This window comes from Mobula birostris, chromosome 16 (assembly GCF_030028105.1).
Source record: "Mobula birostris isolate sMobBir1 chromosome 16, sMobBir1.hap1, whole genome shotgun sequence".
In the NCBI taxonomy this organism is placed as follows: Eukaryota; Metazoa; Chordata; class Chondrichthyes; order Myliobatiformes; family Myliobatidae; genus Mobula; species Mobula birostris.
In genome coordinates this window covers 74,739,529-74,752,459 of record NC_092385.1, presented here as the reverse complement: position 1 = coordinate 74,752,459, position 12,931 = coordinate 74,739,529, and the positions used below count along the sequence as shown (strand labels likewise).

The following is a 12,931-nucleotide window of genomic DNA, read 5'->3' as shown; positions in this document are numbered from 1 at the left end:
TTTGACGTACATGTGATAAATAAATCTGAATGTGAATCTGAAACTCCACCCACAGAAGTCTGATATTCCACTCATTGTGTCACACTGGCGGGGGCATTGGGAGCAAGGGTGGACCCAAGTGCAAGACACATCTTGTGAGGTTACTTAGATTTAGTTTACTGTTCGATACCTGGAGAGCTGGGCAGGAGCAGGAGTAGCGAACTGGACAAGGACTCAGGACTACGACTAGGCTGGGACCAAGGGTCTGGGCTTGGACTCGGAATCGGCTCCCAGAAATAGAGGCGACATGAAGAGGCTAGGGTATGGACTCCGAGCCAGAGACTGGGCAAGGACCCAGTACCTGGGTCTTGCCTCAGGCTCGGACCCCAGAACCAGGCAAGGACATGACATGGGCTAGGGAGAGGAGGAACATGGGAACACAGAGCCTCGGTCTCAGGAGAGCAAGTACATGGAACCATGGGCACATACACAGAACACAGAGTCCAGACCCCTCCTTGGGTACAAGACATAGGGCCGGGACTCATGACCCTCCGCGGGGCAACGGCAAGACGTCCGGACTTACCCCACGGAGGCAAGGACAAGACAAGACAGAACGTGACCCCCCGCGGGGCAACGGCAAGACGGCCTGACTTACCCCACGGATGCGAGGACAAGACAAGACAAGACATGACTCCCTGCAGGGCAACGGCAAGACGGCCAGACTTACCCCCACAGAGTCGAGGACCAGACAAGACAAAACATGACCCCCCGTGGAGCAACAGCAAGACGGCCTGACTTACCCCACGGAGGCGAGGACAAGACAAGACAAGACCAACATGAATGAACACCAGAAAGTACCTATCTAGCTCCGGCGACGGAACTAGACCGAAGTGCAGGCAGGGGCTGCAGACGAGGGCTAGAGGCGAGAGGGGCAGAGAAGGGATTCAGACAAGGGGGTAGGACAGGAATCACAGACCGCTGGGACCAGGACTTGACTTGGTGCTTGAATGCCACCAGGACCAGGACTTGACTTGGTGCTTGAATGCCACCAGGACCAGGACTTGACTTGAAACTTGAATGCCCCCGGAGCCAGGACTTGACTTGGAGCCTCCGGGTAGTGGCGAGCTCTCAACTCGACCCGGGAACAGTAGACAGCAGTTCTTGATTCTCTCCGGCGGGTTAACTGACGGACCCACCTTGATGAGGAAACTTTGCAGGCTCGCTTTGGCGAGGTAACTGGACAGGGTTGCTCTGGTGAGGAAGGATGAGTTACCAGCATTCGCTTCGGCAGAGACTAGGCTTGCTCCGGCCAGATGACATTGGCATGCCGACACTTTGCAGATGCTCCCGCCCTGAACGGCCGAAAGCCGGAGACTATAAACTACCGGTTCAGCCGAGTGTTAATTGCCTCTAATCACCAAAGTCGAGGGACAACACGGGAAAACAGGGAATCAACGGTCCAGATCGTAATATAAACAACCTAAATTTAAAGGGACCCCGATCCGGACCATGACACAATGCCAATAATATTTGCGCATGCACCCTACGTACCCCAAGCACCATGTTTTCATCTATAATAAGAACTGCACAATGCTAACAACTATAAACTATGCTCCTTTATCTTAAGTCTTGCAAGAAAGTTTAGCACATTTTGAAGAATGCAGATCAGAAAATTTCACTCTTAAAAGTTATGGGAAACCACATTCACAGCAACTGAAATGTAATTGAAGGTCGCAATTTACTTCACTTTCTAGTGTTGGATTAGTGCAATCAGACTGAATAGAATGCTATGGCCTTTGTGGGGTATCATACAGTTTTCAGTCTTACTACAGCTTCATCTTGGCTTTATTCATTACTGCCAAATCATATCTGTGACAACTTTATCATGCCCTGATAGAGTTTGGGGTCTATTTGGAGCTGGTTTCTAACCAATGGCTAGATTTGACGAAACAGTGAATGATAGGCAGATCCCTCTAGCTGCCGAGCCCAGAACTAGAGTCAAAGACTCAAGATACACTCAGTGGCCCATCCACTTCACGGTTTGACATGTTGCGCATTCAGACATACTCTTCTGCACACTACTGTTGTAGTGCATTGGTTTCTAAAGCTACAGTCACCTTCCTGTCTGGCCATTCAACTCTGACCTCTCTCATCAACAAGGTGTTTTTGCCCACAGAACAGTCACTCACTGCATATTTTTTTTGTTTTTCAAACCATTCACTGTAAACCCCAAAGACTGTTGTGTGTGGAAATCCCTGGAGATCAACAGTTTTTGAGATACTCAAACCACCCCATCTGGCACCAACAATCATTGCACTGTCAAAAAGTCACTTCGATCACACTTCTTCACTTGTTGATCTGAACAAGAAATGAACTTCTTGACCTGTTCTGCATGCTATTATACATTGATTTGCTGCCACATGATTGACTGATTAGATATTTGCGTTTATTAGCATGTCTACAGGTGTACCTAATAAAGCGGCCACTGAGTTTACATGGTTGGCCAACATGAACTGAAATTTATTTTCTCAGAATGATGTGAAAACTTGGAATGTTAAACACCAATGGTTCATTATTGCTCAATAAATGCTCATATTCAGGGCTTAGATCAACAGATTTTGGAATCGAAGAGAATGCGGTCTGGTGATAGAGAAGCTCCAAGTTTGGTAAAGTAGTCAATGAAATATAGGCCATGAGATGTAGATCAGAATCAGGCCATTCAGCCCATCAAGTCTGCAAATCTTACTGAAGGGCTAAGCATATTCAAGACAGGCTTCTTGAATAAAATTAAAATGAAGTAAAGTGCAAGAAAAATGGGAATGAAGATAGGAAGAACAGGATATTTTTTTAAAAAATTCAGATGTCATTCTATTTTATACATTTTTCTTTAGTTCATAATTACAGTAAAAATGTTGCTGATGCTTTTATTGTTAATGCCAATATATGAATGTTATCCTAATTTTTTGCAGCCATCTGTTTTTCCAGGAACTGATTTCCTTCTCCATCCACAACAATGTAACTAAATTTTGAAATAATTCGCTTTTCTCACTGAGCATTTTAAACCACATTTTCTTCCAACTTTGGTGCATTAGTAGAGCTACTAGGACTTGATGTTTCAATCCCTATGGTAAGTTGGCACTCTCGATGTTGGCAGTGGGTTTGGAGTGGTGACAAGGAGGGAGGGTAGGTACGTCATCGAGGTCATCAGGTGGGCACCCTCCCTCTTTGACATTTCGTTGATAAGCCCACAACGTCTCCAGAGGGCTCAATAGTGCTACCTAGCATCCCAGATACACCCCCTCAGTTCCATACCCTCCTGTCTTCATCTTGCAGCCCAGTTGTTGTCTTTCCTTTTAATCCAAATCCAATTGCTGCTTTCTTCTGCTGCGTTTGACAAGGACTTGATTGCTTGTTGGAGGGAGTGACCCCTCACCCCCATCTTCTTCAATAGACTGGTCGTAGATGTAGCAACGAATCCCCTGCATCCCACTTCTACAGGGAAAATCTTGGTCTTCCAGCCATTCTGGGCAGCTTCAGTTGTCAGTACAGAGTACTTGGTCTTTTTCCTCTCATAAGCTTCTTCGACACCATCTTCCCATGGTACTATCAATTGCACAATGTAACTAAATTTTGAAATAATTCTCTTTTCTCACTGAGCATTTTAAACCACATTTTCTTCCAACTTTGGTGCATGAAGATAAAAGCAGAAAATACTGGAAATGCTCAGCAGGTCAGGTAGACTCTGTGGTAGGAAAATGTTTAATGTTGAAGAGCATTCATTTGAACTAAGATAAATGAGAAAAATGTTTCCAGCAATTTTTCTTTTTAATTTGGGATTTCCAGAATCTGCAAGTTTTTTTTCCTTTGGTATTTATTTACCTCATTTAGAGATACAGTGTAGAGTAGGCTCTTCTGAGCCACGCCACCCCTGCAATCCCCAATAACCCCGGTTTAACCCTGAACCAATCATAGGACAATTTACAATGACTAATTGACATTAGTCCAGGACATCATTGGACTCTGTAAGGAAACCAGAGCACCCAGGGAAAGCCCACACATTTCATGGGAACAATGTACAGAGGACACTGTAATTGAACTCTGAACTATGATGCCCCAATCTGTAATAGTGTCACTCTAACCACTGTGCTACAATAGACAATGCTTAATGGATACTAAATGAGGATACCCATTTAAAACTCGGCAGAGATTACACATTACTCTTTGCATCCAGTGTTACTGCAGAGCTTCCAGCCTCACTAGCTTGACATGAAAGAATGGCAATAGAACAGCAATGAAAATTCTTCAGTTTTCCCAAAGAAAAGATGTTTTTGATCTGACTGCAGTGAGACATAACAATAACCAAAGTGATACTATGGCTAGATATAACCAACCTGCGTGGTTATGTAGACAATGCAAAACTACTTTTTATAACGATAATGGTTTGAAATGATGTCTTCAGCACTCGCTGTCTTCAGTTGGACTTACAGTATGCTCCTCTGTTTCAATAAATGGGTGAACTGATCTGCTAAAATGATGGAATGGAGTTCCCAACAGTGGTATTCATCATTCATATACAATTATATGGCAAAATATTAGATTTGAAGTCAAACAGTTGCAATGTAGACTTAATAATTTTGCTAAACAATAGGTGAAATATTTGTTTTGGTCAAACTTTTTGAATAGAAGAACCACAATGATTTAAAAGAATAAACACTTTAATTTGTGAATCTCAATGCTGTCTTCATATAAAGGCTAATTAACGTAACACCTATTGTAACCAATACATTCATCTTTGAGTAATAGTAGAAGTTAATAAGATAAGCTTAGTTATAAAAGGGAAAGATGGAGGCGGGGGAGAGGACTGTTAGAAGCCATTAGGGAAGTGTATATTTAGGAATGGATTTTTTTGAGTCAACTTTTTGTCCAAATTATATAACTGGAAAAGCATTACAATTTTAAGCTCATAGGAGGTAATGTAGGTATATTTTTAAGTTATCAAAAGCTAGCTTTGAATTAACCTACAAACTTAGTACACAGTTTCTGGTGCATAGGAAGAAAGTATTCATTTCAACAGGTTTGCATTTATGAGTCACTGAGACTTTTACCACTCCTTCCCATCTGAGTTCAGCAATAGATTTTCTATTCCTTTAAGCCTGGAGTATCTAGCTTCTTCTTACCATATATCCAGCTTACTCAACTCATTTACTCCTTGTGGTACAAAGTTCCAAATTCAAAAGTCCTGCTGTTAAGGATGTTCTTCTCACTTCCTTATTGCCACAGAGAGCTGTGGCGACCGAGTCATCGCATAGATCAATGGGAGATCGGTAGGTTGTTAATTAGCAAGGGTGTCAAAGGTTACAGGGGGAAGGCAGGACAATGGTGATAATAAACCAGCCACGATGGTATGGTGGAGCAGACTTGCTGTGTTGAATGGCCTAATTCTGCTCCTATGTCTTATATATATTATAACATGACCATCTTATATTCATACCTCCTAGTTCTGATCTTCACAGCATGGTGAAACCACTTCATGATCTTAAAAGCCTCTACCACATCCTTGTCCAGTTCATCCCTTTCTATAGAAAGAATCTCAGTTTCTTTGACATTTTCCGAACAACCAGGCCTCATGTCATCCTAGTAATGCTTTTTGCACTTTCTCCAAAGTCCTTATGTTCCCTTTTGTGTAATATGGAAGCTGAATTCCTTTATGCAATTTAGAATCTTTCCAACTGTTGCAAAAGACAGATTCATAGCTTATTTCAATTACAGAAAGAGATGGATCAAGTCTTTTTCATCTACCTTTTCCATTAAGGTTTTCGAGTCTTCCTCAAGATCACGACATTATTGGTACACTGATGGAACTATCACTGTAAGAGAATACTAATAATAATCAGAAAAGCCTTTTCTTAGAGCCATTGATGGTATTTTGGTAGTAACAACAGCTACCAGACCTGCACTCCCTGAACCTACATTTTTATCTTTGCTATTCAAAGACAATGCCAAGGAATAATACCAACACCCCACCAAATGGCTTAAAACATAAACCCATAAAATGCACACATGCGGCAAAACTTCTCAAATCTTTTCTCCGCCATGAACAGCTCTCACAGCGCAATATTTCCAAGGGAGACGTGTTTCTAAACTCAAAGCAGCTCAGTGGGCCAATATTTTGGGCTCATTAAGCCTCTTATTTCATGAACTAAAATTAAAGCCATGCAAATATGAAAAGAGGATTTAGTAGTCATGTAAGTGGCTTGGGTTTTAGCTGGCTATACCGATTCAATAATGGAGACTCTATTCCGCTTCACAAGAACGAGGAAATGCGAGATCTCCTCTTTGAAAGCGGAGGCTCAGAAGAATACAATGAATTTAGAATGAGTTGTGTCCTTTCGTCTCAGTTCACCGACACACTCAAACCACCGTGCTGTAATAATTGTGCTCACGCCGAAATGAGTTATATTGAGAAACGCAAATTACCGTGAAGAGAGAGGAGGGGGGATAAAAAAAATGCCATTCTGCAGAGTTATACCTGACGGTCGATCTTTCTAAAATCAGCCTATAACTAATGATTTGCATAAAAGCTTTGTAATACTCCCTATCGTTGTTCTTCATTCCAGCGAGATTACTTGCCACTATCACACTCCTCATTAATACATATGAACAATGAGCGACCCTTAGCTATAAAAATAACTATCCGTCTCCCATGCCTGGTTTGGCAATCCTTTTATTAGTAGTCTGTTTCGGTCCTACTGGTGAATTAACTCATTGGCAACCACGGCAAGTTCAATCGCCGCCGTCCTCAGGTCTGTTGATTCTGGAGATTACACGGGAACGGAGACAGGGATCAACATTTCGTTAAAGAACCTTTTTTTTTGGCAGTGCCATCCGTCAGTAATCTGCGCCTCGCAATTACTTGCCTTGTTGACCCATGGCCACAATATAACTGAAGAATACTACAACATTCAATACCGTGCAGTCAGCGCATGTGATGTGATGTAAGATACTTCACAGACTCAGCGATGTTCAGCTCTCGGATAAGGATATTATTCAAGTCATAACGCCAAACAAGCTCCAGTACCTTACGATCCACCACATTAACTTCGGATTGCATTCCAGTCACTCACCACTGGAGCCCTGGAATTAGTCAATGTTAACCATCCTGCATTCTATCGCCACCTTTAATCATTGCACTACATGTTATATAACGTAGCACACGTCCCAGAAGACCCTCTCGAATTAATAACAGTTAGGGGATAAGATGTGGTACTAGGTTTTTAGATAGTGGGACGCTATTATCCCCTGGTATGAAGGCTGCTCTGGGTTACGGCAGTGGATACTTTATGCTGCGAGGCCATCTGACCCGCAGTCAAAGCGTTGAATTCTGCCTTTTCTCTCTAGCTTTTATACTTACAATGGCATATATATCCACATACATAGTCAGAAGTGTAATCGACTCTGCATTTATATAAAGCGCGCGCAAACACACACACACACGCATCGCTCAGCCCCTACCTGCCAGGAGCTGCATCCAGGCGCAGATCTTGTAAACGGTGGCCGTGTTGCAGAAGAAGAACAGGGCGAAGCAGGCGATGCAGCCCAGTATCAACACCATGGACAGCAGCACGAAGAATGCCGCCGCCTTGAAGGCACCCGACGGGATGCTGGAGAAGTCGGAGAAGGTCCCCTGGCATATTAAATCCCGGCTGTTTAAACCCGTCCCGATGCAGTAATGGAAAAGGCCGAAGTAGCCAGCGTAGGGAGTGCTGACACTGTCCCCGATCCAGTAAGGCTGGATGAAAACCACAACGTTAATGATCGCGAAGCAAATGGTGAAGATGGCCCACAACACGCCGATGGCTCTGGAGTTACGCATGTAATTGTCATGGTAGATTTTAGAGGCTTCCTGTGAAGGCAACATCTTTTCCTCCCTCCTCGGTAGTTCCTCGGCACAAATGCAGGACCCAACCTTTACATCAATCCCTGTAATCCCATTCAGCGCGGACACCTTTCCCCGATCATTATAAACCCGCTATGTGATGGAAGTGCTCCATCTTTCCAGGTGCTCTCTGCCCGTTCCTCTCCCTTTCTTCCCTCTTCCTCCCTCTCTTTCTCTCTCTCTCTCTCTCACTCTCTCTTTTTTTCTCTCTCTCTCCCTCTCTCCGGCTTTCACTGCGCGCTCTCGACACGCTGGCTGCTTGGGGAATGCGCGTCACCGAAGCAATGCAGCCTTATTGGGAATATTTCCCAGCAGTCAGCACTCTGTGTATGTGACGATAAGGATGCTAAATGAGATTGAATTGAACCAGTTCACGATAAAGCTGAAACATTTTTAATGAAACACTGTAATGATTTGCCAATTGCTATTTAACTATATCTTCACTAGCTTGCTCAATGGGTCAAGATGACTTGGCAGATATATGGGCACAGAGTTCAGTGAGGAAATATGTGTGTAGGTCTTTGTAAAAGCTCCCAGAGCTAATCTAATACATGTCCTTGGAACATATTTGTCATTTACCCAAAGTAACTTGGGAAATAGCTTAGCAAGTTAATGGACAGAGAGTTATAAGTCCAATTTTATTTTCTTTTTTAAAATAAATTTTGTTCAGTTCAATTATGTGGCATAGGATATACTAAATTCCAAAACAAAAGAGATTCTACAGATTCTGGAAATCCAGTGAAGCACACACAAAATGCTGGAGGAACTCAACAGATCACGCAGCACCCATGGAAATAGACAAACAGCTGATGCTTCAGGCTGAGATCCTTCTTCAGGACAAATTGCATACCTACCAACCTGAGAAATGTTAAGTAGAATAAGAAAAGGTGTGATGAGACTCATATGAAGACATAGAGAAGCTTATGCTCTTATTATTTCCTTCTGACGGTCAATAGTGTAATTATTGCTGAATTTTTCAGTATCTGTGGGGCCATCAGTGACAAAACCTCAGCTGGAATAGATATATAATGCCAAAGTTACCAGAGAAGGTCAAACACTCGGTGCTCTGCAGTGACTGTCATAGCTACTGACTGCTCCAAGGTCTAAAACTCTCTAATTCACTGGACACATTCACCATCACACTGGAGACAAATGAAAAAATAAACAGTGAAAACATATGTAACTAATACACAGCATTAGAAGCAGAAAAGAATACATTCTTACCACACTGATAATGAAAATAGCGACAAATAATTTGAGGTAAAAGAGGCTGGAGGTTGGGGAATGATATAAATATCATATATTAATCTTCTATCAAGTCAGTTTACATCAAGTTGAGTTTATTGTCATATTTATAATAATTTTACTTCTTTACACTCAGTGACCACTTTATTATGTTAATAAATTACAGTGCCTAATAACATGGTCTTCCGCTGCTGTAGCCCATCCGCTTCAAAGTTCAATGTGTTGTGCATTCAGAAATGCTCTTCTGCACACCACTGTTATTGTTTGAACAGTAGCCAGGATGAGGGCTACAAATTACAATGGGAAATGGAAATGGCATGTTAAAAGGACAATGTTATGATAGTCATGGGGGTTTCAATATACAGGTAGATTGAGAATATCAGATTGGTGCTGGATCCCAAATAAAACAAAATCTGTAGAATGCCTACAAGTGGCTCTTTAGTGCAACTTGCGGTTGAGCCCACCAAGGGATTAGTTATTCTGGATTGGGTGTTGTTAATAAGCCAGATTTCATCAGGGAATTTAAGGTAAAAGAACACTTAGGAGGTAGTGATCATAATATGATACAATTCACCCTGCAATTTGAGAAGGAGAAGTTAAAGTCAGATGTATCAGTATTATTGTAGAGTAAAGAGAATTACAGAAGCATGAGAAAGGAACTGTCCAAAGTTAATTGGAAGGGGAGACTAGCAGAGATGATGGCAGATCAGCAATGACTGGAGTATTTAGGGGCAATTCAGAAGACACAGGATAGAGACATCCCAAAAAAGAAGGATACTATAGGCAGGATGATGCAACTGTAGCTGATAAGGGAAGTCAAAGACAGCATAATAGCAAAAAGTAGAGGGATGCTAGAGAATTTGGAAACTTTCAAAAGCCAGCAAAAGGTAACTAAAAAAGGTCCTAAGGGGGAAAGATCTAATATCAAGGTAAGCTTGCAAATAATATTAAAGAAGATAGCACAAGTTTTTCAGATATATAGAGTAAAAGAGAAATGAGAGTTGATGTTGAACTGCTGGAAAATGACACTGGAGAGGTATTAATGGGGGGAAAGGAATTTCCAGAGGAGCTGAATAAGTATTTTGCATCAGTCTTCACTATGGAAGGCACTAGCAGTATATTGGAAGCTTAAGAATGTCAGGGGCAGAAGTGAGTGCAATTGCTATTACTAGGGAGAATGTGTTTGGGAAACTGAAATGTCAAAAGGTATTTAAGTCACCTGAACCATATTGACTAAACCCCAGGGCTGTGAAAAATGTAACTGAAGAGATTATGGAAACACTAGTGATCTGTATCAATAAATTGTAGTATGGCTGGGGAAGACTGGGAAATTGCAAATGTCACTCCACTCTACAAGAAGGGAGATAGGCAGCAGAAAAGAAATTATAGGCTAGCTAGCCTGGCCTCAGTGGTTGGGGTGATTTTGGAGTTGATAGTTAAGGATGTGGTTTTGGGGTACTTGGAGGCACACGATAAAATAGGCCAAAGTCAGCATGATTTCCATAAGGGAAAATCTTGCCTGCCAAATCTGTTGGAATTCTTTGAAGAAATAACAAGCAGGATAGATAAAGGAGAATCAGTGGATTTTGAATACATGGATTTTCAGAAGGCCTTTGACAAGATGCCACACATGAGACTGCTTAACAAGCTAGGAGACCATGGTATTATGGAAGTATACAAGCAATGATAGAGCAGTGGCTGATTGGCAGGGAGCAATGAGTGGCAATAAGGGGAGCTTTATCTGATTGCCTGCCAGTGACTAGTGGTGTTCTGCAGTGGTCAGTGTTGGGACTGCTTTTTTTTTACACTGTACGTCAATGGTTTGGATAATGGAATTGATGGCTTTGGGGCTAAGTTTGCAGACAATATGAAGATAGGTAGAGGAGGAGGTAGGGCTGAAAAAGCAGGGAGACTGCATAAGGACTGAGGCAGCAGGTTAAGAGAATGGGCAAAGAAGTGACAGATGGAATACAGTGTCAAGAAATGTATGGTACAAGGAATAAAAGCAAGGAGAGAAATTACAAAAATATGAGGTTCAAAGGGACTTGGGAGTCCTTGTACAGGATTCCCTAAAGGTTAATTCTCAGATTGAGTTAGTGATGAGGAAGGCAAATGCAGTGTTAACATTCATTTTGAGAGGACTAGAATATAAAAGCAAGGATGTAATGCTGAGGCTTTATAAGGCACTGGTGAGGCCTCACTTGGAATATTGTGAGTCATTTTGGTCCCCTTTCTTAAGAAAGAATGTAATATAATTGGAGAGGATTCAGAGGAGGTTCATGAGATTGATTCCAGGAATGAAAGTTTTATTGTATGAGGAGTGAAAGACCTAGGTAAAGTGGATGTGGAGAGGATGTTTCCTAAGGTGGGACCAGAGGGAACAGCCTCAGAATAGACGTCAGGAGAAATGGAAATGTGAATAGACAGTTAGCACCGAGTACCCCTGTAGCTATTCCCCTGAAAAGTAAGTATACAGCTTTGGGTACTTTTGTAGGGGGTGACCTTCGAGGGAATGTCACAGAGACTGGATGACTGGCACTGAGCCATGGTGCAGAAGGGAAAGAGGGAGAAGAGGGGAATGGGAGTGATAGGGACTTAATAGTCAGGGGAACATACAGGAGATGAGTCACCTGGATGTTATGTTGCCTCCCAGGTGCCAGGGTCAGGGATGTCTCAGAACAAGTCCACCACATTCTGGAGAGAGAGGGAGAGCAGCCAGATGTCTTGGTACATATTGGTACCTATGACATAGGAAGGAAAAGCAAAGAGGTCCTGTAAAGAGAATTTAGAGAGCTAGGTAGAAAGCTAAGAAGCAGGACTTCCCGGGTAGTAATTTCTGGATTGCTGCCTGCACCACACGCCAGTGAGGGTAAAACAGGATGACTTTGCAAATTAGTGCGTGGCTGAGAAACTGGTGCAGGGAGAAAGGCTTCAGGCTCTTGGGTTATTGAGGTCTCTTCAATGGGAGGCATGACCTATTCAACAGTGATGGGTTGCATCTGAACCTGAGGGGAACCAATATTCTCGCAAACAGGATTGTAAGAGTTGTTGGGGAGGGTTTAAACTAATTTGGCAGGGGTGTGGAAATGGAGTGAAGGGACTCAGAATAGGATGGGTGGTAAAAAAGCAAAGATAGCATGCAGTCAATCTTCAACAAAGGGCAAGCAGATAATAGGACATAATTGCAGCCAGCAAGGTGAATATCAGTGCATTAAGGATGCAGAATCAAACAGGGTAGCAAATGGAGCACTCAAGATATTATATCTCAGTGCAGGGAATACAATAAATAGGATGGGTGATCTTGATGCACTGTTAGGTCAGGTATGATTGTCAGGTATGATGTTGTGGCCATCACTGAATCATGACTGAAGGATGGTTGTAGTTGGGAGCTGAATGTCCAAGGTTACACATTGTATCAGAAGGATAGGAAGGCAGGCAGAAGGCGTGGTATGGCTCTGCTGGTAAAGAATGGCATCAAATCAGTAGAAAGATGTGATATAGGAACAGAAGATTTTGAATCCTTGTGAGAAGAGATATGAAACTGCAAGAGAAAAGGGACCCTGATAGCAGTTAGATAATTGCCTCCTAACAGTAGTTGGGATGTGGACCACAAATTGCAACAGGAAATAGAAAAGGTGTGTCAAAAGGGCAATCCTATGATAGTCATGGGAGATTTAAACATGCAAGTCTATTTGGAAAATCAGTTTTCAAAAATGGATCCCAATAGTGTGAGTTTGTTGAATGCCTATGAGATGGTGTTTTCAAGCACTG

General features: G+C 42.4%; 1 protein-coding gene across 1 annotated transcript in view; it reads right to left on the bottom strand.

The window, feature by feature from the left end:
* lhfpl4a (LHFPL tetraspan subfamily member 4a) overlaps positions 1-7,897 on the bottom strand; it is a 272,916-nt gene extending 265,019 nt beyond the window's left edge. The window contains exon 1 of the mRNA XM_072280083.1: positions 7,492-7,897. Coding sequence (XP_072136184.1) covers positions 7,492-7,897 — 406 coding nt within the window. The remainder of the gene's footprint in view (positions 1-7,491) is intronic.
* Between the last annotated feature and the right edge of the window lie 5,034 nt (positions 7,898-12,931).